Source organism: Rhinoderma darwinii, chromosome 1 (assembly GCF_050947455.1).
Source record: "Rhinoderma darwinii isolate aRhiDar2 chromosome 1, aRhiDar2.hap1, whole genome shotgun sequence".
Classification (NCBI taxonomy): domain Eukaryota; kingdom Metazoa; phylum Chordata; class Amphibia; order Anura; family Rhinodermatidae; genus Rhinoderma; species Rhinoderma darwinii.
The window spans coordinates 276,634,230-276,659,854 of record NC_134687.1 but is presented as its reverse complement, the minus strand read 5'-3'; the positions used below and the strand labels follow the sequence as shown (position 1 = coordinate 276,659,854).

General features: G+C 41.6%; 1 protein-coding gene across 1 annotated transcript in view; it reads left to right on the top strand.

Moving 5' to 3' along the window:
* The window catches only part of PTPRS (protein tyrosine phosphatase receptor type S), a 523,802-nt gene that overhangs the window by 299,536 nt on the left and 198,641 nt on the right, over positions 1-25,625 (top strand). The window contains exons 19-20 of the mRNA XM_075864303.1: positions 12,223-12,313; positions 12,797-13,012. Of these exons, the coding sequence (XP_075720418.1) occupies positions 12,223-12,313; positions 12,797-13,012 (307 nt within the window). The remainder of the gene's footprint in view (positions 1-12,222; positions 12,314-12,796; positions 13,013-25,625) is intronic.

Genomic DNA, 25,625 nt, shown 5'->3' with positions numbered 1-25,625 from the left:
TTCTTGGATCAACGTCCCATATCCACAATCTAGTACTCATAACTCGTAATATTATATCACACTTAGATATAAAATACATCAAACACAGAACACAGTAAATAATCACAGTATAGTATCCGTGTATCCCAATACACATAACTTAATATGTATTGATTATACTGACACTACACGTGGCACAGTATTATAAACAAGGTATCACAATACTATTCTATACCACCACCCACTTATCTAACATACATATAAGTTACGTTGCAATACACACACGTTCACTATTTCTTTCCCACTTACCCCTAAATATAACTGTACCTGTACACTAAGGGTTAACAAGGAAGGTGGAGGATAAAGGGTTACCAGGGGATAATCAGGTAAAGGGTTAACAATGGGAACATGGGATATGCAGGTAATGTGCAGGCAGATGTGAAAGGGTTAACTAGGGATGTACCAGGGGATATGCAGGGGTCAGCAAGGGTTACCAGGGGATGTGCAGGCAGGTGGGAAAGGGTCAACTCAGGGGAAAATGGGGCACCAACTCATTGTGTAGGGGGAGAAGCAAGGGTTAAGTGTAGGGGAAGGGAGGTAGGAATGCTCGTTGTATAGGGGAGAGAGGTGAAGGGTTAAGCGAGGGAGAGAGGGGGGGTTGATACTTAGCAGGAGAGGTCCGTTGGTGGAGCGGTGAGGGAGGCAGGAAGGACGTCGGTGGAGCGGTGACAGGAGGTCCATTGGTGTGGGCGAGCAGGAACTGAGCTCCTGAGCAGACCGACGCAGGGCTATTTAAACCCTGTCGGTACGCTCGTAAATGGGGCGGGTCGCACTCGCCCCTGCTAACATGGGTCGCTGCGGTAATATAACATGACTGGCCGACTGATGAGTGTGTGAGTTTAATATGAAGACAGGAGATCAAAGGCAGTATCTCCTGTCTCCATTGGTTTTTACCAGACATCCTGTGGCAGAGAGCTCCATAGACTCACCGCTATCTCAGTAATCCCCATCTGTGACGGTGGTAAAACCTTTTCTCTAGACGTAGAGGATGCCCCCTTGTCCTCGTTACAGGCCTAGGTGTAAAAAGATCATTAGACTGATCTCTGTCCAATTATATATTTGTACAGTGTAATTCGATAATTCGATCTCCCCTAAGCAGTCTTTTTTCTAAACTGAATAGCCCCAAGTCCGCCCATTCCCTTAATTACCTTGGTCGCCCTTCTTTGCACCTGTTCTAGTTCAGCCATGTCCTTCTTATACACGGGTGGCCAAAATTGTACACAATATTCCATGTGTGGTTTGACTAGTGATTTGTATAGAGGCTAAACTGTTATGGTCATGAGCATCTATGCCTCTTTTGATGCCTCCCATGATTTTATGTGCCTTGGCAGCAGCTGCCTGGCTTTGGTTGCTAAAGGTAAAATTACTGTCAACCAATACCCCCAAGTCTTTTTCAGTAACACTTTTACCCATTGTTTTTAACATTTTAATGCATAATTGTAAAATTTGTTTGTTTGGCCCGAGTGAATAACCTTACATTTATCAGCATTACACTTAATTTTCCATTTCTCTGCCCAAACCTCTAGCTTCCCCAAATTCCTCTGTAGTATTCTCCTCCTCTGTGTTGATTACTTTAAAGAGCTTAGTATCATCTGCAAATACTGAATTTATACATTGTAAATCCTCTACAACACCCTGGGGGGGTCGCTTAAGGACCTCTGGACCCTGGGGGGGGGGTCGCTTAAGGACCTCTGGGGTGTCGCAAGGCACTTACCAATGTCCCAGTTTCAACTGTATCTGCATCCTCAGGAAGCAGATACAGTTTAATCCAATGCTGGAGCAAGGAGCTGGAGGCTCCTTGCTCCAGCATCTACTATGCGGTAAGCGGTTCGGTGCAGACAGGCGCGATGAAGTGACATCATCGCTTATCTGTCTGTGCCGAATTACACACACCACTGACCGGAGAAGCAGAAGGATTTCTTCCACTCATCGTGGGAACAGGGATAGGTGAGTAATTATTATATATTTTTTATTTTATTGGGGCAGCTATAGGGGCATTATACTATTTGGGGCAGCTATGGGGGCATTATTCTGTGTGGATGAAGCTATGGGGGCATTATTCTTTGGGGGGACATCTTTAGGCGCATTATGCTATGTGAGGGCAGCTATATGCCCATTATCCTGTAAGGGGGCACTATAGGGACCTTATAGGGAGTATTATATTATGTGGGGCAGCTATAGGGGCATTATACTATTTGGGGCAGCTATGGGGGCATTATTCTGTGTGGATGAAGCTATGGGGGCATTATTCTTTGGGGGGACATCTTTAGGCGCATTATGCTATGTGAGGGCAGCTATATGCCCATTATCCTGTAAGGGGGCACTATAGGGACCTTATAGGGAGTATTATATTATGTGGGGCAGCTATAGGGGCATTATACTATTTGGGGCAGCTATGGGGGCATTATTCTGTGTGGATGAAGCTATGGGGGCATTATTCTTTGGGAGGACATCTTTAGGCGCATTATGCTATGTGAGGGCAGCTATATGCCCATTATCCTGTAAGGGGGCACTATAGGGACCTTATAGGGAGTATTATATCATGTGGGGCAGCTATAGGGGCATTCTACTATTTGGGGCAGCTATGGGGGCATTATTCTGTGTGGATGAAGCTATGGGGGCATTATTCTTTGGGGGGACATCTTTAGGCGCATTATGCTATGTGAGGGCAGCTATATGCCCATTATCCTGTAAGGGGGCACTATAGGGACCTTATAGGGAGTATTATATTATGTGGGGCAGCTATAGGGGCATTATACGATTTGGGGCAGCTATGGGGGCATTATTCTGTGTGGATGAAGCTATGGGGGCATTATTCTTTGGGGGGGACATCTTTAGGCGCATTATGCTATGTGAGGGCAGCTATATGCCCATTATCCTGTAAGGGGGCACTATAGGGACCTTATAGGGAGTATTATATTATGTGGGGCAGCTATAGGGGCATTATACTATTTGGGGCAGCTATGGGGGCATTATACTGTGTGGAAGGCACTATGGGGGTAGTGTACCGTGTGGGGGCATCTAGAGGGGGATTTAACACGTGGGGGCAGCTATGGGGACATTATACTGTGTGGGGGCAGCTATAACTGCATTATCCTGTGTGTGGGTGAATATGGGGTCATTATACTGTATGGGTGCAGCTATAGGGGCAATATTCTGTGTTGGGGTTCTATGGGGGCAATATACTCTGTGGGGTGCAGCTTTAGGAGGATTATACTGTGTGGGGGCTGCTATAGGGGCAATATACTGTGTGGGCACTAGGGGGTCATTATACTGTGTGGGGGCAGCTTTAGGGTCATTATACTGTGTGGGGGCAGCTTTAGGGGTCATTATACTGTGTGTGGGGGGGGCACTGGGTTGGGACCAACTCAAATGTGTTTCCTCCCCCCCCCCCCCTGTGCTAAACCCCTAGCAATGCATCTGATGGACGGGTCGGGTCACATGACCTCCCCCTCATCAGCAGCCATAGTCGGGCCTCAGCGACGCACTTCATGATAGCCCACCCCATCCACCGCCCGCACAATTATCATTGTTTTCACAGGTACTTATTTTTCTAATGGAGCTAAGTATCGGCATCTAACTACGAATGATGTTGACATACGTCAGATGAAATGGGGCTAATTACAGTAGTGGGGGGTCCCAAACAAGTCTCGACCAAAGGTGTGTTCCGGCCTTAGAAAGTTTGAGAACCATTGCTCTACAAGGTTGTTAATAAACATATTAAAAAGGAGTGGGCACGATACTGACTCCTGTGGAACCCCACTGGTAAATGTGACACGCTCTGAGGATGTACCATTATTAACCACCCTCTGTTTTCTATCACTGAGCCAGTTGTTAACCCAATTACACACATTTTCTCCCAGTATTTTCATTTCATATACCAACCTTTTATGCGGCACAGTACCAAACGCCTTTGAAAAGTCTAGATACACCACATCCACAGCCTTACCCAGGTCTAGTCTAGAACTTACCTCCTCATCGTAGCTGATCAGATTGGTTTTACAGGACCGATCCCTCATAAACTGATGCTGATCCTGTGTTAACACTTTATTCTCGGAAATAGCATATCTTAAAAAACCCTCAAATATTTTACCTAAAATTGAGGTTAAACTTACAGGTCTATAGTTTCCAGGCTCTTAACCTTTTTGACCCCTTTTTGAATATTGGCACCACATTTGCTATTTACCAGTCCTTCGGAACAGACCCTGTCTTGATAGACTCTTATTTCTGATATTTAAGGATTCTATCACAGTGCTTATTTCCTGCAGAACTGTTGGATCTGCTCAGATCATAAGATCAACAAAGTTTCATTATATATAGAGCTATAAAAAGAGTTCAAGATTGGAAAAGGATGTGTTAATGTCCCTCACAGCTCGGTTAGAAATGTAAGATATTTTAAAGGAAGACTCTAGCAAAGGGTTGAGAGTAATAATAAAGCTGTTGTCCCATTTCAGCAGTCTGTGATTGTTTGCATAACTAAAAGTAATACAATTTTCCATTTTACTTTCTGTATAAATTTCTCACTGTTTTCCAGATCTCTTCTCATTGTTATTCAGTAGGAATATTCATTGTGTGCTACCAGTGGATAAAATTCTGTCCATGGTCCTGTAAGGCTCGTTACAATATGTCTATATGTGTCTTCTAAAGATCCCAGCACCTGTGTATTATACAAAAAATAACATTAATTTTACTGGAACTTGACAAACCCTTTGAGATTGCCACCCAGGATAAGGAGACCCTCGGCAAATGTTTCAAGTTTGACCAATCTTTTTTTTAGCCACTTTATCGTACCTTTGTTTTGGGCATACAAATTACAAATCATGACCAATGTGTTGCCATAAACGAACATTTAACCGCAATTACCTCCCCTCTGGGTCTAATATGAAGTGTAGCAAAGTGAATAAAGTAGGTTTACTAGAGGACATACCCACCCTTAGAGCCTGAGCTCGGCTTGCTAGAATGGTACCAGTTATTGTTATATGAATGTGGCATCGATGGAATATGACCGTGGAAAAAAAATGAGGTTCTTGTAATAGAATATCCACGTTAGCCCTCTTTATTAAAGATAATAACTGTTAGAATAACATTTGTCACTGTTCTGTAAGGTTTCCGTTGTTTTGACGGAATCAATAGCGTAGTCGACTGCGCGGTTTTGATGCGTTTTTTTTTAACTGCATCTCAAACGCTACATGTGAACATACCCTCCACATGCTGCGTAAATAATGAGCAGAAAAAAAGCGCTCAGAAATGTAATTTTATTCCGCAGCATGTCAATTGTATTTATGGAATTGCTGCTCATTTGTTGCGGGTTTTCTCCATTGAATTCATTGGAGAGGTAAAACCAGCAACAAATAGCAGTTGTAGCGTTTTGTTTCAGCGGGTTCGCAGCGATTACGCAGCAAAAAATGTAACTCATAAAATTTAAAAATCCTATACTTACCCAGAAGTCTGTGTTTCTTCTTCCCTCCAGCACAGGCTCCTGGAATGATGTTTCATCCCATGTGACTGCTGCTACCAATCACAGAATGTAGCAGCGGTCTCCTGGCATGAAACATCATGCTAGCAGGCCGGCTGAATGCAGCAGTTTCTGCAGCAAAAAAACTGCACCACAGTTTGGTGTGGATTTTCGCCCGGAATTCCCTGCGGTGCACAGGGCGGATATGCTGTGTGCTTTTACGCGGCATATCTGCCCTGTGTGAACTCGGCCTAACAGTTAAGTTCCACCTCCCTCAAGAAAAATTAATAATGAATCCCTTCCCCCACACATAGCATTGACAGCCAAGTCCCCCCTCCACCACAAAAAACTTTTAAACAAAATTCCCTCCCCCACATATAGCATTTACAGTTTCTTACTCTTACCTGTCCTGGAGGAATCTTCTGCCTGGTAGAAGTTGCAGGCAGGAGGGGAGTAGAGCGATGTGTCACTTCACTCCAGCACTTTCTTCTTCCTCTGTCCTCCCTGTCTGGTGGGCGGCTCCCTCCACACGGAGCTTCTGTTTCTGGCTCATGCAGCATCTTACTCTCAGGGCCCCAGTGTCAGTTACTTCAGAGTAAAGAACGGCCTGTTACATTGCAGGGTCCGTTCCTTTCTCCAAGTAACTAACGCTGGGGCCCTCAATTAATAAAATGTTTAAAGTAGCAGGCGGGCCCTTTCTTTTTATCATTGTGGCCGGGTCCCTGACTGGAGTACCAGCAGTACTGCCCTGATGGCTCCCATGGGTGCAGAAAAACTCTGTGTGTTGATGTAACTTGCATAGAATATGAAATTAGAAAACAACCAGCCTGGAATGGGTGAAAACCCTGCATTATAGGCATGGTTGTAATGTTAGAACCATTTTCTATGTGAAAAAAGGAAATGGGGGGAAGGGGGGGGGGGGGGCTATGTGGAGAGAGGAATTGTACAACTTAATCGATATGACATGATAAAAAGGATGCAATATGAAAGTCTTGCAACCTGGCATAAAGTGATACAAACATTTGAATGGGATCTGGTTGCACTCAAAAAAAGTGAAGCTGTGCTTCATATTTGTATGTCTTTCTCTGTGCAACAGTTACGCCTATAAGGTGTATAAAAAAAATCAGTCTAAACCCCTTGAAATCCAGTCTTAACCCGTTAGTGAGATGCCCATAGTGTTTCTACGTCGGTCACTAACGGGCCTTATTCCGATGCAATAGACTTTTTACGTCGCGGCATCGAAATAAGTAAGCAAAGCAGGGAGCTGTCAAATCTCCCTGCTCTCAGCTACCAGAGGTAGCTGGGGGCGTCCCTGCTCTGCCGGGTGAGATCGATATTAGTATCGATCTCACCCGTTTAACCCCTCAGATGCAGTGCTGAATAGCGTGCACCGCATCGGAGTGGTTTTGGAGAGAGGGAGGGAGCTCCCTCTCATCCAACGGACACCCGGCGATAAGATCGCCGAGTGTCTGTTTGTCCGATGGCAGCCGGAGGCCTAATAAAGGCCCCCAGGTCTGCCTGTGGTGAATGTCTGCCAGGTCATGCAGGCATAATACACTGCAATACAGAAGTATTGCAATGTATCATAAATGCGATCAGATTATCGCATAGTGAAGTCCCCTAGTGGGACTAGTAAAAAAGTTTAAAAAAAAGTTTCATAAAAAGTGACAAAAAAAAATGAAAATCCCACTTTTTCCCCCTTACAAACTGCTTTATTATTAACAAACAAAATAAAGTAAAAAGTTACACATATTTGGCATCGCCGCGTCCGTAACTACCCCAACTATAAACTTATTACATAATTTGACCCGCACGGTGAACGTCGTAAAAAATAAAATAAAAAAACTTGCAAAAATTGCTGTTTTCTTTGAATCCAGCCTTAAAAAAAATGTGATAAAAAGTGATCAAAAAGTCGCATCTACTCCAAAATGGTACCGATAAAAACTACAAGTTGTCCCGCAAAAAAAAAGCCCTCACACAACCGCATCGGCGAAAAAATAAAACCGTTACGGCTCTTCAAATATGGAGATACAAAAACAAATAATTTTGAAAAAAAAAATGTTTTCACTGTGTATAAGTAGTAAAACATACAAAAACTATACAAATTTGGTATCGTTGCAATCGCAACAACCCGCTGAATAAAGTTATTGTGTTATTTATACCACACAGTAAACGGCGTAAATTTAGGACGAAATTGCTGGGTTTTTTTCTATTCCCCCCCCCCCCCCCCGCCCCAAAAAAGTTAATAAATAAATTCGATGTACCCCAAAATGGTGCTATTAAAAATTACAACTTGTCCCGCAAAAAACAAGACCTTATACAGCTATGTTGACGCAAAAATAAAAAGTGTATAGCTCTTTGAATGAGACGATGGAAAAACGTAAAAAATGGCTAAGAAAGGTAGACCTGGGATGATGCAAGTCCAGAATAAACTAAGGCTGTGCCTTCTTTGAAAACCATGGGTACAGGCTCCACAAATGATTCCTTTATTTGAAAACAGGGGTAGACTGGATGGGGGGGGGGGCTTGTATGTCTAGTATCCTGCTGCTGGCAATAAGGAGGGTAAACAAGTTCCTCAGGCTCAGTACTTGTTATGCCTTTACCTCCTCCTTGACCACTACTATCATGGGGGCTCAGTGAATGTATTCTGTTGTTTAATAGGAAAGGTGATGAGTACCACCCTTGAGGTGTCCTCTGTGACCTTATTACAAAAAAGTAGGGATAGGGTGCATGCAGCAGGGATGCAAATGGAGATCTCCAGGTGGGGGGAGAAGGAGGGTATAAGGGCTAGGGATAGATTTTCTGCACACTAAAGTGTATCCACTGTATCCGAGAGCTGGCTTAGCTTATGAAGTGGTGTTTTGCCTAGGAGAAGTACTTGTAATACCTTATGTGCCTCCCTTAGGGTCTCCTGGACGAGATGTTACAGGGGGTGGGTCTCTGTCATGTGGCAGATGCACGCTGGAGAGATGTGACTGTTCACGGATTTCTGGGCACAATTCATAGCAGCAGCTTCAGATCACGCAGTAATCCACAAATTTTATATGGCTTGTTTGTTGCTAAATTTCTTAATGACAATGGAATGAAAAATCTATCGTACATTATTGTGTATTGCGCACTATTTATTACATTTAGCACTATTTAGATCTCCATGAATACATGACTGTCATAAACACATTCTGAAACTTGACACGCGTAAGACAACAAGCCACTGATTTGGGGTATTTGTGGCTCTTATAGGACAATAGATAAATCACAGAAAAAGGACATAAAGTGACAGAAAAAGACCATACTTACTGATACAAGGGCAGGTTTAAGCACCAGTTCCCAGCAGGATGCAGACAAGCCACAATGCTACATGGAGGGAGGTTGCACAGGCGCAAAATACAGATTAACAACCACTCTCACACCTACTGTTTGAGGGGGGTAGTTGTTTGGTATTATTATTGCACAAATATATATATTGCACCCTTATACAAGGGTGCCAGTCACACGGATTTGTGTAGTGCACCATGCTTGCAGCCTATTGATCCCCCTACTATTAGATTAGACGGGCTGCCCAGTGCTTTCTAGGTATACCACACAAATTACTGACACCCCATTCTCCCAGCATTACAAGGCCTGGCTGCATCCTGTAAAAATACACATGATATGCGTCAAGGGTCCTCATCGTCTTGCGAGTCCCTACACTTAAACAAATTACAGGAAAAGGAGAACACCAAATAAGTGCCTCAATAGAATAATTTGGTCAAACACCAAAGTCATAGTTTAAACACATATGCAGAAAATCTGTGTTAAATAACCGAAAATTACAGAAAAAGGATATACATTGTATTCGGAAAGTCTTCAGACCCCTTAAATGTTTTCACGTTTTGTTATGTTGAGGCCTTGTGCTAAAATAAAAGAAAGTCACGTTTTCCTCATCATTCTACGCTGAGTACCCCATAATGACAAAGTCAAAACAGAATGTTAGTAATCTTTGCTAATTTGTTGAAAAGGAAAAACTAAAATATTGCATTGACATAAGTATTCAGACCCTTTACTCAGTACTTAGTTGAAGCACCTTTGGCAGTGATAACAGCTTCCAGTCTTCTTGGGTATGATGCCACAAGGAACAAAGTTAGAGGTCCAGCACATGATATCATATGAAAAAATACAAAACTCTTTATTTAAGTCAAAATTAAAACTAGAAATTAAAAAATCCCGGGGATTGAACGCCTACGCATTTCAAACTATTCCCAGGATTTTTTTCATATCATATGCTGGACTTCTAACTTTGTTCCTTGAATTTCTACCTACTCCCAACGTAGCTCTCTTGCCCCTGCCCCGATAAATCATGGAATGTGGCGTCCTTACTTCAAATGAGTGGTGAGCGGATCCATTGCGCTTGTATATTTTCTACTTTATGATGCCGGAAGGTTTGCATGCCTGGATTTGGGGATTTTCTGCCATTCTCTGCAGATCCTCTCAAGCTCTGTCTGGTTGGATGGGGACAGTCAATGGACAGCCATTTTCAGGTCTCTCCAGAGATGTTCGATTGGGTTCCAGTCAGTTCTCTGGCTGGGTCACTCAAGAACATTCAGAGGGTTGTCTCTAAGCCACTCCTGTGTTGTCGTGGCCGTGTGTTTAAGGGTCATTGTCTTGTTGGAACTGAACCTTCAGCCCAGCCTGAGGTCCAGAGCACTCTGGATCAGGTTATCATTAAGATTATCTCTGTACCTTGCTCCATTCATCTTCCCCTCAACCCTGACTAGTCTCCCTGTCCCAGCCGCTGAAAAACACCCCCACAGCATGATGCTGCCACCACCATGCTTCACTGTAGGGATGGTATTGGGCAGGTGGTGAGCAGTGCCTGCTTTCCTCCAGACATGACGCTTAGAATTGAGGCCAAAAAGTTCAATCCTGGTTTCCTCAGACCACGGAATCTTGTTTCTCACAGTCTGAGAGTCCTTTAGGTTCTTTTTTGCAAACTCCAGGCAGGCTTTCATGTGTCTCTTACTGAGGAAAGGCTTCTTCCTGGCCACTCCGCCATAAAGACCAGATTGGTGGAGTGCTGCAGTGATGGTTGACCTTCTGGAAGTTTCTCCCATCTGCACACAAGATCAGCCAGAGTGACCATTGGGATCTTGGCCACCTCTTTTACCAAGGCCCCCGATTTCTTCATTTGGTGGGGCAGCCAGCTTTAGGAAGAGTCCTGGGTGTTCCAAACTTTTTCCATTTAAGAATTATGGAGGCCACTGTGCTCTTGGGAACTTTCAGTGCAGCAGACATTTTTTTGTACCATTATCCAGATCTGTGCCTCCACACAATCCTGTCTGAGCGCTACAGGAAGTTCTTTCCTCCTCATGGCTTGGTTTTTTGCTTTGATATGCATTGTCAGCTGTGAGACCTTATATAGACAGGGGTGTGTCTTTCCAAATCCTGTCCAATCAAATTAATTTATTGCAGGTGGACTCCAATCAAGGTGTAGAAACATTTCAAAGATTATCTAGAGAAATGAGCTCTAGAGCTAAATTTCAAGTGTCATAGCAAAGAGTCTGAATAGTTATGTCCATGCGAAATTTGAGTTTTGAATTTTTTTACAATTTGCAAAACTAAAATTCGATTTTCACTTTGTCATCATGGGGTATTGAGTGCAGAATAATGGGAAAAAACTTTGTTGTTTTTTTGGCACAAGGCCTCAACATAACAAAATGTGAAAGGGTATGAAGACTTTCCGAATGCACTGTATATTTACTTTAAAATAAATCACTGAAAAAGGCCATACTTACTGATACAAGAACCAGTTTAACTCGTTCCCGACCGCTGGCTGTGTTTTTGCGGTCAGGGTCCCTAAAACCCGAGCCATAGACTTTTTACGGCTCAATGCTACATAGGAGACTGCACAGGTGCAAAATACTTATGAACAGCCACCGAGCTGCTTACAGTGTACCTCCAATTATGAGTCGCTCACTGCTCCTGCTTTAAATTTAAATCTCCTTCTCGGTGATTGAGCAGGGAGAACGAGTGGTCCTGCATCCAAAGCAACCGTACCAAGTTGGAATCCTTGCTTGCAAAGCTGATATTAATTCTAATAGGAACTTTGCAGGTGTGGCTTCCGACTTGGTATGGTTGCACTTACACACAGAACAGCAAACGTCTTGTAAAGTAATTTATGGTATGAGACTTGCATACGTTTATGGTACTGATATGGGCTTGAAGAGGCATGTTGTAGGGTGAGGGTAGTGCATAAATATCACAATGCATATAATGTTTTCCATAAAGGACTAAGTACTGTCCATGCTGCTTTAAAAGATACTACGAAATAGGCAAAGAAATATATTGTTAGAAATGAGCTCAGGTCCAGATTAAATGCCTTCATATATATTTCCGATACTATCATGGATGTAACTGGGCCGCATAGTAGTTGCTGTGGCCGCTATGGCTGTAGAGGTTTAGGGGGCCCACTTAAGTGCAAGAACATTGTTCCATTTTGTGGGTAATAACAAGTTAGTGGCTTTCTGTTATATAGCACTACTATGTGGGTTCTCTAATATATTATGCTATTATCCATACCTTTTGAATTCCTGCTACTTATGCTGTTTTAGTTTCCTTTCACTAGGTCGTGGGGGCCCATCTCATATTCCTTTGGGGCCCTATGAGTTTTAGTTACACCACTGAAAACAATTATTCCGTGATGTTTTGAAAGTCTTAAATGTATACTATTAGCATTATCTTTTCTTTTACAGGAGTTATTATATTGTAGTAGTGCCTTTGAAGAAATCACGTGGACAATTTCTTAATCCATGGGGGAGTCCTGAAGAAATGGATTTAGAAGAGGTGAGTGAAGATATTTTTTATCATATTCTCTATATCTGGATTGTGTGCAGTTGGGCAAAGACATTCCTATGCTCCCCATGAATATGGGCACCATGGTCAAACATCCCTTTACTTGCACTGTATGCTTAGTCTGTCTGGGGTAGGAAACAGGGAAAACAGGCATAGTCTAAACAACCGGGAGGAGCGGTTGGGTTATCACAATGCTCAGTTACCAGGACTTTGCCAGGGACAGAAAAACAACTGGAGTTTTTTTTCTAGAAAATCTGTGCTGGGACTATTGAAATGTCATCACCCTATGTCAAACCTTATCTCATCTAGTGGATTCCAGTCCAATGAAAAATAAGTGTAAATTAATTATATTTCAGCTTTTAAAAAAAATCATATCAAGGCCAGATCAGTCAGAGTCTGTCAATGTTTACATAGTTTGGCATATTCCTACAATAAGTTTTCTCATATTTCTTTTACTGTGCATGTGTATTTCAGCTAGTTCACAGTATTACTAAACTGCATCGTCGGAGTTTGCGTCATCTAAGGCATGTGGACTTCCCCAAGCCATACATTGCTGCACGTTTCCAATCTCTGCCTCCTGAGTTCACACTTGGCGACCAGAAAATTCATGATGGATTTGAAAACAAAGTACTTGAATTTGGGCAGAGATATGTTTTCTTTATCTTGGCCATGTTGGAAGGTGCAGAAGCGGTAAGTACTATTTTTTTTTCAATGTTATGTTGTGAAGAGGCATATATGTACATTACCAAATTTGTCTCTACCTAAACACAGCAAGGTTACGAAGTGGAATTGAGGATCAACAATAAAAATTTGTTTACATTTTTTTTCTTCTCTTTCATTGTTTGTGTAAATAGAAAGTAAGATTATCGGTTATAGAAGATGTAACAGAATTTTTTGCTTGAAAATTACCTCTGTTAGACTTTAGGTACATTGCTGTTTTAAAGGTGTTGTGTCAACTGGACAACCACTGTCCATATATTGCCTGATCAACAGCCTGATCTGGTCACCGGTTTGTAACCAGAGCGACTGCATGATGAAATGCGCACTTTGTGAGACGTATATTTAGCACCTAAAAGTAGTTTGAATTTCGTCAGTGTTGGGGCAGCCTTGATTTTAGATGATCGACAAAGGCCGTCTGTTTAATTTAGATTCACAGAGTGAACTGAACCAAAGACGACAGCCGTTGGAAAAGGAGACACATACACACAAGTTGGTGTGGAAGTGAATCCCCTTCTAAAGGTTCTTTGTTAGAATATCTTTACTAATATCAAAGCAAGAGGACAAAAATAGCCAATCAACTTGTCACGTATATGATTCAGTTAATTATCATAGATACTACTGCTGACGTATGTATACATTAGTTATGTGATGAAATGGTGCATTGCTTATTTGGTCTTATCTTAAACCCCTTCCCGACATCCGCTGTATATATACGGCGCTGCCGGGAAGGTGTTCCCGCAAAGCGCAGTACAGTTACGGCGCGATGATGGTGCGGGCTCAGAAGCAGAGCCGGCACCATCACCGCGGGGTAACAGCTGTATTATACAGCTGGCACCCTCCTGTAACTGCCAGGACCGGAGCTATTATTTTTTTTTTTTTGGGAGGCATGGTGACCAAAAAACAGCAATTCTGGCATATTTTTTTAGTTTTTTTTATACAGCGTTCACCACGCATTATAAATTACATGTTAGCTTTATTCTGAGGGTCAGTCCGATTCCGGTAATACCTAATTTATAGCACTTTTTATGTTTTACAACTTTTTGCACAATAAAATAACTTTAGTAAAGAGAATGGATTTTTCTGTCGCCAAGTTGTGAGAGCCATAACGGTTTTACATTTTTCGTCGACGGAGCTGTATGAGGGCTTGTTTTTAGCGAGACGAGTTATAGTTTTTATAGGTACCATTTTTAGGTACATGCGACTTTTTGATCACTTTTTATTTACATTTTTGGAAGACAAAGTGACCAAAAAATAGCAATTATGTCTGTATTTTATTTATTTTTTTACGGCGTTCACTGTGCGGAATAAATAACATAATATTTTTAGAGTTAAGGTCGTTACGGTCGCAGCGATACCAAATATGTATGCCTTTATTATTTTTTTCAATAATAAATGACTTGATAAGGGAAAAAGGGCGATTGTGTTTTGTGTTCTTATTTTAAACTTTTATTGTATTTTTTACAACTTTTATTTTTACTTTTTTTACACTTTTTTTTTTACACTTTTCTTTAGTCCCACTAGGGGACTTGAAGGTCCAACTGTTTGTTTGAGGTTCTAATACATTGCACTACCTATGTAGTGCCAATGTATTAGAACTGTCAGTTGTTCACTGACAGCAAGTGATCAGGCTCCACCTCTGGGCGGGGCCTAATCGGCTAACGTAATGGCAGATAGGAAGCCATTGTTAGGCATCCTGTTGCCATAGTAACAGTCGCCAGCCTTGCCATCGTATGGCAGGGCTGCCGATTGCATACAAACCACTTTGATGCAGCAATTGCATTGAATCGCTGCATTGAAGGGGCTAATGGCAGGAATCGGAGCTAGGTCCCGTTCCGGCCGTTAGATCGGGGTGTCCACTGTAACATACAGCGGACACCCACTGCTGATGACGCCGGCTCAGCTTCTGAGCCGGAAGCTGTGCCGGCGCCATCTTGCCGATGGTACCGGAAGCCTCCTGGGCCCCGCCGACGACGGGGCATAGGAGGATTCCCTTACTGGCAGACCGGGAGGTAAGTATTAGCCCTCCGATCACCTTTGCAGCCACCGGCAACCCAGCGATCACGTTGCTGGGGTGCCGGTGGCTATAAACTCCTCACATGCTGCGATCTCTATTGAACGCAGCATGTGAGGGGTTAATCGGTCGGATCGGAGGCTAGCTCCGGTCCTGGCCGATACCTCAGGGTGCCAGCTGTAACATACAGCTGTCACCCGGCGGTGATGTCGCTGGCTCAGCTCCTGAGCCAGCTCCATCTCCTTCACGTACAGTTACGTGGAGATGCGGGAAAAGGCCATCTCCCATGACGTAACTGTACGTGAAATGGCGGGAAGGGGTTAATTTGAGTCGTTTTATACTTCTTACCTGTAGGAATACATTTTGCAGTATAATTATACAAAATGGATTTTAAGAACTCCCATTTATCATTTGTACCATTATTTGACATTAGTTCTTCCCATTCTATGTCCTGAATTGCTGGCCTCATCCTGGGGAATTGACCTTCTTAAAATTAAGTGTTTTTGCCCTCCCAGCCTGTGTTTGTTTCTTACAGTATGGGTAAAATATAACTATATTGTGATCACTGTTACCGAGGTTTTCACGAACATTGACGTTCCCAACATGCTCTGCATTATTAGAAATGACAAGATCCTGCAGAGCATCACCTCTAGTCGGGTCTTCGGCACACTGGTCCAAAAAAAATAATCCTGCGACAGGTTGAGGAAATTTCGCTCCTTCGCAGTTGTAGCCGAACCATGACACCAATTATAATCTGGGTAATTAAAATTATTACTAAAGTGCCAGCCTGTGCAGCCCGCTCCATTTGTTTATATAACTGAACTTCCATCTTACTTGCCTTTCCTATTTGCCCTGTCTTTCCGAAACATTATTAAACCTTGAAGATTTATGGCCCAATAATGTAAAGAGTCTAGCCACGTTTCAGCAATACTAACTGTATCAATATAACTAAGAGTAATAAATATGAATACTAAGCACACTCTCTAGAAATGGTCGGAGCAGGCTAGGCAAAGACCTGTCCAAAATTCCCTTAACCTCTTGCAAATACAGGACTATAATGCTCGTCCTGAGCGGCGGGTGCTTGCCGCATTAGGACGAGCATTCTCGTCCTGCAGTTAAGCTATCATGGCATGTAAACACGCTGTGACAGAACAGTGACTTCAGCTTTCATAGACAGTCACAGATGTCAGCAGCGGGACCGATCGCAGCTGTCCCCGCCTGGAGATGGCTGTGATTGGTCCGTCAATCCAGACTGACAAATCACAGCCAAAATGTGAAGAAACCGCCTTCCCCAGCTCAGATCTCCTCGTTCCTGCCACAGTTGTGAGGACACCAAAGAGAAGAGCTGTGAAATACTCTGTCTTAGTAAAAAAAAATAGAAATAAATCCCATAGACACCTATAATCCCCTTGAACTGCTCCTTGACGTTTGGGGAGCTGTTATGAGCTGTCAGTTATTTTATTCTTTAATAATTTTAGGTACGTTTTTTGTGCAGAGTTTTCAAGTGTTTTTTTTTATTCAGAAAAGTTACATTTGTCTGTTTTTAGTATGGCTAAGCAGATGTACACCGTGGTGGAGGCCTACACCATGCTGTGCTCAGACACAGATAACGTCCGTGATGATGAGGAACGTTTCCTAATAATGTCCTCATGAAGTGATGGTGGAAAAACCCCCACAAAGGCGGAGTAGACAGAGTGACAGTCAGTCAAGTGACTCCAATTGGGTGCCCCCAATTATGTTTTCTCCCCAAATTCCAGAATTAATTTCTTCTTTGGGAATAAAAATTTACACCACTGGGTACAGCGAACTGGATTTTTTAAAAATATCTTTTTACAGAAGAGTTAGTGAACCTGATGGTTACACAAACCAATGTATACGCATCACAATTTCTGGCAAGTCACCCCACATCTTACTATGCAAGAAGCCAGATATGACATCCCACTGATGCCACAAAAATGTGAACATTTTGGGGGCTTTTTCTGAATATGGGGCTTATTAAAAAACCCGCCATAAGGTCCTATTGGTCCACTGACGTACGCCAAAGTACAGGGCTGTAATGATGAGAACACGATTTGAGGGCTGTTAAAATGTCTTCATTACACTGATAACAGCCAGTGCTCAGCCCCTGGTGTCCCTACCCATGACAGACCATTTAAAATTAAGCCACTACTGACTCATTTAAATGAAAAATTTTCAGAGGCATACAGCGCACAAAAAAAATATTGCCATCAACGAGTCACTCATGCTGTTCAAGGGGAGGTTGGGATTCCGGCAATATTTGCCAAGTAAACGTGCAAGATACGGAATCAAAATTTACAAGCTCTGTGAGAGTGAAAGTGGGTACACTCACAGATTCCGTATCTACGTGGGAAAAGATTTCCAGATCTGTCCACCAGAATGCCCCACCATCCTCAACATTGGTGCCAAAATTGTCTGGGACCTTTTCTACCCCCTGCTAGGTAAAGGGTATCATCTTTACATAGACAATTTTTATACAAGTGTTTCTTTCTATTCAAGTGTCTCGGGGACAGTGGCCTGTGGTACAGTAAGGAGGTATCAAAGGTCTCCCCAAAAAATCTGGTTGATCAAAAATTGAGACCTGGCGAAAGCAGGTCCCTGTGTAATGAAAACATTATGCTGACTAAATTTAGGGACAAAGGAGACATCTTTATCCTCACGTCTATTCATGGGGACCGCAGCACCCCTGTTCATGTAAGAGGAAGTAACCCCACAGCCCTTAAGCCTGTGTGCATTCAAGAATACAGCCAACACATGGGAGGAGTGTACCTGGGTGACCAATTATTACAGCCATACAATGCAATGCGGAAGTCACTCGTGTGGGATAAAAAGGTTGCAGTGCACTTAATTCAATCAGCACTGTGTAATTCCTTTATAATATACTGCAAGGCAGGAAAAAATGCACGGTATCTTGGAGTCAGGCCAGCAGAGTTGTACCGGGACAGCACTACCCGAATGAAATTTCTTCCACGTAAAAAAAAAAGTGACGGCCCTAAAAAAAAATGTTGCGTTTGTTACAAAAATGGAGTTAGAAAAGATACGGGTTATCAATGTGACACTTGTCCTCATAAGCCGGGTTTGTGCATCAAGGAATGTTTTTGTTATTATCATTCTTCTCTAAAGTATTAATTTAATTCATTCTCCAATTTAATTTAATTTTTTTAATTCTTTTGCTCTTTTCATATAGGCTTACAGATATTTTACCCCTATTCCATTACATTAGTGCCTATTTAAAAATTGGAATTCTACCTCAACTAAAACAAACCATTTCATTCTACCCCTAGATGAATACTGGAGGACGGTGTTTTCTGCTCTGTCCCTTCAGAACATCTGCAAACAAATTGTGCCTGGAATTCATCTAACTAGGCCCAAAAAGCCACGAGGCACTTCAGTTTTATGCTCAGCCATAATTCCAGCTAAAAATATATGGTCAACATAATCCCTATACCCCTAAATTAATACTTGGTGTTACATTGTTCTATCCGCTTAAATCCTCTGTAAGTGGAAGCTATATTCTGAAAACGACAGGGTATTCCTTTGCTTTTTGTGAGAAAAAAAAAAATCTAAATTTAATTTTTACATCGGCTATGCATTAATTCCTCCAACAAAATGTGGGCTCAAACTGCCAACTACACCCATGAATAAAATCTTTGAGGGTGTAGTTTCCAAAATGGGGTCTCTTCTCTGGGGTTTCCACTGTACTAGTACATCAGGGTCTTTGCAAATGTGACATGGCACCCAAACACCATCTGTGCAAAATCCAAATGGCACTCCTGACCTAAGCCCTGCAGTAGGTCCAAATAGCAGTTTTTTTATTTGCTTTACAAATGTTGGGGTGCTTTTTGTCCTTTTATTCCTTGTAAAAAATAAAAACTTCTATGTTTTTTCATAAAAAAATTAGATTTTAATTTTCAAGGCCTAATTCTAATAAATTAAGCATAAAACCTGTGGGGTCAAAATGCTCGCGATACATCTAGACAAATTCCTTGAGGGGTATAGTTTCCAAAATGTTCCTCCAGGGCGTTGCAAACACCACATGGCATCTGAAAACCATTCCATCAAAATATGTGCTCCAAAATCTAAATAGCGCTCCTTCCCTTCTGGGCCCTGCAGTTGGTCCAAACAGCAATTTATTACCACATATGGGGTATTTCTATAATCTGGAGAATTGGCTTTACAAATGTTGGAGTGCTTTTTCTCCTTTATTTCTTGGTAGTGCAATGTATTAGAACATCAAACAAACAGTTGGACCTTCAAGTCCCCTAGTGGAACTAAAGAAAAGTGTATAAAAAAAAAGTGTAAAAAAAGTAAAAATAAAAGTTTTAAGTAATAACCTAAAACACAATCGCCCCTTGTCACTTATCAAGTCATTTATTATTGGAAAAAATAATTAAGCCATACATATTTGGTATCGCTGCGACCGTAACAACCTGAACTATAAAAATATTATGTTATTTATTCCGCACAGTGAACGCTGTAAAAAAAAAACTAAGAAATACTGACATAATTGCTATTTTTTGGTCACTTTGTCTTTATAAAATTGAAATAAAAAGTGATCAAAAAGTCGCATGTACCCAAAAATGGTACCTATAAAAACTATAACTCGTCTCGCAAAAAACAAGCCCTCATACAGCTCCGTCGACTAAAAAAATGTAAAAGTTCTGGCTCTCACAACTTGGCGACAGAAAAAATACATTCTCTTTACAAAAGGTATTTTATTGTGCAAAAAGTGGTAAAATATAAAAAAGTGCTATAAATTAGGTATCGCCGGAATCGGACTGACCCGCAGAATAAAGGTAACGTAATTTATATCGAGTGGTGAACGCTGTATAAAAAGAACTTAAAAACATATGTCAGAATTGCAGTTTTTTGGTCACTTCGCCTCCCAAAAAAAAGGATAACAAGTAATCAAAAAGTCGCATGTACCCCAAAATGGTACCAATAAAAACTACAGCTCATCCCGCAAAAAAACAGCCCACATACCACTACGTCTATGAAAAAATAAAATTAGTTAAGGCTCCAATAAGTCAGGAAAGAAAAAATATGCAGTTGTGCCGACCCGAGGGGAACATTTCTTCTGTTTCAAGTGGCGAATTATCAAGGCCCCTAAATTTAGGGAACCAGGAAGGGGAGGGCCCAAACAGATCTTCTTGAAACGAGGACGCCTGTATTATACCAGGACAACACTTTCCCAGCAAAATTCCCCAAACTGCAAAGATGCCGAGTGTGGACCAAAATTAAGTAAGGACCATTTATTAGTGCGACACCGGCCTGTGCAGAAGCGATTGTGTCACAGCGTATCAAATATCTATGGATTATTTTATTGTTTTTTTTTTACCTCTTTATTATACCACCTGACTATGCCCCTTATATACTCCGCCCGGCTTACATGTACCCCCACATTCTAAATGGAAACACCAGTAAGACTCCAAACAAAACTTCTACCAAGCAAAATCCACGCTCCAAAAGCCAAATGGCGCTACCTCCCTTCTGAACCCTACAGTGTGCCCAAATAGCAGTTTACTTCCACATAAATGGCATTGCCATACCCGGGAGAACCCTTTTAACAATTTTTGGGGTGTTTGTCTCCAGTGGCACAAGCTGGGCACTACATTTTTGCCACTGAAATAGCATATCTAGGGAAAAATTTAAATTTTTACTTTGCACCTTCAGCAGTGCAATCATTAATGGAAAAGGCCTGTGGGGTGAAAATGCTCACTACACCCCTTAATAAATGCCTTGAGGGGTGCAGTTTCCAAAATGGGGTCACTTCTCAGCACTTCTTTCTTTTATTATTTCACATCAGAGCCTCCGCAATTGTGATCATACAATGTAAATTCCCAAATTGGGCCTTAATTTTACATGGTACTCTTTCACTCCTGAGCCTAGTCGAATGTCCAGGCAAAAGATTAGGGCCACACGTAGGGTGTTTCTAAAACCGGGAACCACAGCATAATAATAAGAGAGCGGTCTTGTTATGGTGGCACAAGCTGGGCACCACATATTGGCATATCTATGGAAAAAATCCCATTTTCACTCTACAACATTGAGTGCACACCAATTTCTGCCAATCACCTGCGGGGTTAATATGCTCACTACACCCCTAGTTGAATACCTTGAGGGGTGTAGTTTCCAAAATGGGGTCACTTCTGGGTGGGATCCAATGTTTTGGTCCCACAGGGACTTTGCAAATGCGACATAGCGCCCAGAAACCAATCCAGCAAAATCTGTACTCCAAAAGCAAATGGCGCTCCTTCCCTTCTGAGCCCTGCTCTGTGCCCAAACAGCAGTTTATGACCACATATGGGGTATTGCCATACACAGGAGAAGTTGCTTAACAAGTGTTGGGGTGCTTTTTTTCATTTATTTGTTGAGAAAATGAAACATTTTCAGCTAAAACTACGTCTTATTGAAGAAAAATGCACACTACACCCCTATATGAATTCCTCAAGTGTTGTAGTTTTGGGAATCGAGTCACTTTTGGGGAGTTTCCACTGTACTGGTACCTTTAAAGGAACAGTGTCACCACAAAAAAAAAATTTCATGTCAGTTTAATGTTAGTGTTTTATTAAAAACGTTTTTATTTATTTGTGTGTTTGTGTGTTACTTTTTTCTATTTTTTCACTTTTTCTTCCCTATGGGGGCTGCCATTTTTTTTTCCATTTCTGTATGTGTCGATTAACGACACATACAGACATGGAATACGGCAGCCACAGTCCCATAGGGACTGCGAACGGGGCCCGTCCCATCCACTACTGTGTACGCCGTCTGTGTGGGAACTGCGCATGCGCCGCTCCCACACAGTCCAATTTGAAATGCGCGCCGTCCGGCGCCATTTTCCTGTGGACCGGAAGTCGCGGCCGGACAGTAAGATTACTACTTCCGGTCGCGGCTTCCGGACTTGTGCACTTGGACCAGCGGCAGCAGACAGAGCGGAGGGAGCCGCGGCGGCAGGAGCAGGTAAGAGATTTCTATTGATGTTTGTGTGTGTTTACTACTGTATGTAAACCTACTACACTGTGTGTTAGCTCAAAAAATGGCGACACACAGTGTAGGAGGTTAGACCGTTCAATCCCCTCGTTTATCCCGGCACTAGCCAGGATAAAGGAGGGGGGGATTCTCAGAGCTCACTACAGCGAGTGCTTTTTTCCCAATTTTGCAGCAAAAAGCAATGTGGTTGCTTTACCATATGCAATGCTGCAATTTTGGGAATAGCTCCATCTAGTGACCAGCAATGGGAAATATTATAAATTAGAATCTAATTTATAATATTTCCTGACTCGTGAAAAAAATAAAAAAAATTTGAACAATGTTTAATCACCTACACACTAAATGTTTAATTAAAAAAAACAAAACATGTTTTGCTGGCAACACATTACCTTTAAGAGCTTTGCAAATGTGACATGGTGTCAAGAAAAAAAAACCAGCAAAATCTGTGCTCCAAAACCCAAATGGCTCTTCTTCCCTTCTGATCCTTGCCGTGTGCCCAAATAGCAGTTTATGACCACAAATTGGGTATTGCCGTACTCCAGAGAAGTTGTTTTACAAATGTTGGGGTTCTTTTATTCCTTTTTATTTGTTGAGAAAATGAAAAATTTTGAGCTAAAGCTACGTCTTATTGGAAAAAAAGGATGTTTTTATTTGTCTTCACTGCCCAATTCTAATAAAATCTATGAAACCCCTGTGGGGTCAAAATGCTAACTACACCCCTAGATGGATTTTTCAAGGGGTGTAGTTTCCTAAATGGAGTCACTTTTTTTTGTCGTTTTCACTGTTTTGGTCCCTTAGGGGCTTTGCAAATGCGACGTGGTCTCCGCAAACCATTTCTGCTAAATTTGAGCTACAAATGGCGCTCCCTTCTAAGCTCCGCCGTGTGTCCAAACAGCCGTTTATGAACCACATGTAGGGTATTGATTTACTCGGGAGAAATTTCTTTACAAATGTAGTGGTGCATTTTCTCCTTTAGTCATTGTGCAAATTAGAAAAATTAGTTAAAACTACAATTTCTTTGAAGGAATGTAGATTTTCATTTTCACGGCCTACTTCCAATAATTTCTACAAAAACCTGCGGGGTCAAAATGCTCACTATACCCCTAGATAATTTCCTCAAGGGGCATAGTTTCCAAAATGGGGTCACCTTTGGGTCATTTCCACTGTTTTTGCACCGCAAGAGCCTTTCAAACCTGACATGGGACCTAAAATATTTTGTAATAAAAAGGAGGCCCCAAAATCCTCTAGGTGCTCCTTTGCTTCTGAGGCCTGTGCTTCAGTCAATAAGTGCACTAGGGCCACATGTGGGGTATTTCTAAAAACTGCAGAATCAGGGCAATAGATATTGAGTTGCGTTTCTCTGGTAAAACTTTCTGTGTTACATAAAAAATAGATAAAATGAATTTCTGCAAAAAAAAAAAGAGATTTGAAAATTTCACATCTATATTGCCTTAATTCCTGTGAAATGTCTAAAGGGTTAAGAAACTTTCTAAATGCTGTTTTGAATACTTTAAGGGGTGAAGTTTTTAAAATGGGGTGACATATCGGGGGTTTCTAATATATAAGGCCCTAAAATCCGCTTCACATCTGAACTGGCCTCTGTAAAAATAGCCTTTTGAAATGTTCTTGAAAATTTGAGAAATTGCCGTGTAACGTCCTAGAAAAATAAAAGGATGTTCAAAATTTTGTTTGGTATTACTATCCTTCTTACAAGCAGATACATTTAAATTAAGAAAAATGCAAATTTTTCAAATTTTTCGCTAAATTTTGGTGTTTTTCACAATTAAATATTATATCGAGCAAATTTTGCCAGTAACAAAAAAGTCCAATGTGTCACGAGAAAACAATCTCAGAATCGCTTGGATAGGTAAAAGCATTCCAAAGTTATTACCACATAAAGTGAAACATGTCAGATTTGAAAAAATTGGCTGTGTCCTTCAAGGACGCAGCCTAGTTTGGGCCTTAATAAAAGGAATGTGTTGCCAGAAAAACATGTTTTTTTTTTAAAAAATTAAACATTTAGTGTGTGGGTGATTAAACATTGTTCAAATTTTTTTTATTTTTTTCACGAGTCAGGAAATAGTCAGGAAATATTATAAATTAATTCTAATTTATAATACTACCCATTTTTGGTCACTAGATGGAGCTATTCCCAAAATTGCAGCATTGCAACAATGGGTTAAAAGCCCTCGCTCTAGTGAGCTCTCAGCATCCCCCCCTCCTTTATCCTGGCTAGTGCCGGGATAAACGAGGGGTTTGAACGGTGTAACCTCCTACACTGTGTGTCGCCATTTTTTGAGCTAACACACAGTGTAGTAGGTTTACATACAGTAGTAAACACACACAAACACGAACATACATTGAAATCTCTTACCTGCTCCTGCCGCCGCGGCTCCCTCCGGCCCGTCCGCTCCGTTTGCTGCCGCTGGTCCAAGTGCACAAATCCGGAAGCCGCGACCGGAAGTAGTAATATTACTGTCCGGCCGCGACTTCCGGTCCACAGGAAAATGGCGCCGGACGGCGCCAATTTCGAATTGGACTGTGTGGGAGCGGCGCATGCGCAGTTCCCACACAGACGCCGTACACTGAAGTCAATGGGACGGGAGCCGTTCGCAGTCCCTATGGGACTGTGGCTGCCGTATTCCATGTCTGTATGTGTCGTTAATCGACACAGACAGAAATGGAACAAAAAATGGCAGCCCCCATAGGGAAGAAAAAGTGTAAAAATAAGAAAAAGTAAAACACAAACACACAAATGAATATAAACGTTTTTAATAAAGCACTAACATCTTTAACATATAAAAAAATAATTTGTGATGACACTGTTCCTTTAAGGCTCAGAGCCCATTTTTGAAATCTGACATATTTCACTTTATGTGGTAATAACGTCGGAATGCTTAAACCTATCCAAGCGATTCTGAGTCTGTTTTCTCGTGCCACTTTGGGCTTCATGTTCGTGGTAAAATTTGGTCGATATATTCAGTGTTTATTGGTGAAAAATTGCAAAATTGAGAGAAAATTTTGAAAAAATAGAATTTTTCAGAATTTAAATGCATCTGCTTGTAAAACAGATGGTTATACCACCCAAAATAGTTACTAGTTCACATTTCCCATATGTCTACTTTAGATTGGCATCGTTTTTTGAACAATATTTTATTTTTCTTGGACGTTACAAGGCTTGGAACATAAACAGCAATTTCTCTTTTTTTTAAAGAAAATTTCAAAAACCTTTTTTTTAAGGTACCTGTTCAGTTCTGAAGTGGCTTTGAGGGGCCTATGTATTAGAAACACCGATAAAACACCCCATTTTAAAAACTAGACCCCTCAAAGTATTCAAAACAGCACTTAGAAAGTTTTTTAACCCTTCAGGCATTCCACAGGAATTAAAGCAAAGTGGAGGTGAAATTTGCAAATTTCATTTTTCTTGCTGAATTTCAATTTTATTAAATTTTTTGGGGTGTAACACAGAAGGTTTTTATCAGAGAAACACTACTAAATATGTATTGTCCAGATTCTGCAGTTTTTAGAAATGTCCCACATGTGGCTCTAGTGTGCTCGTGGACT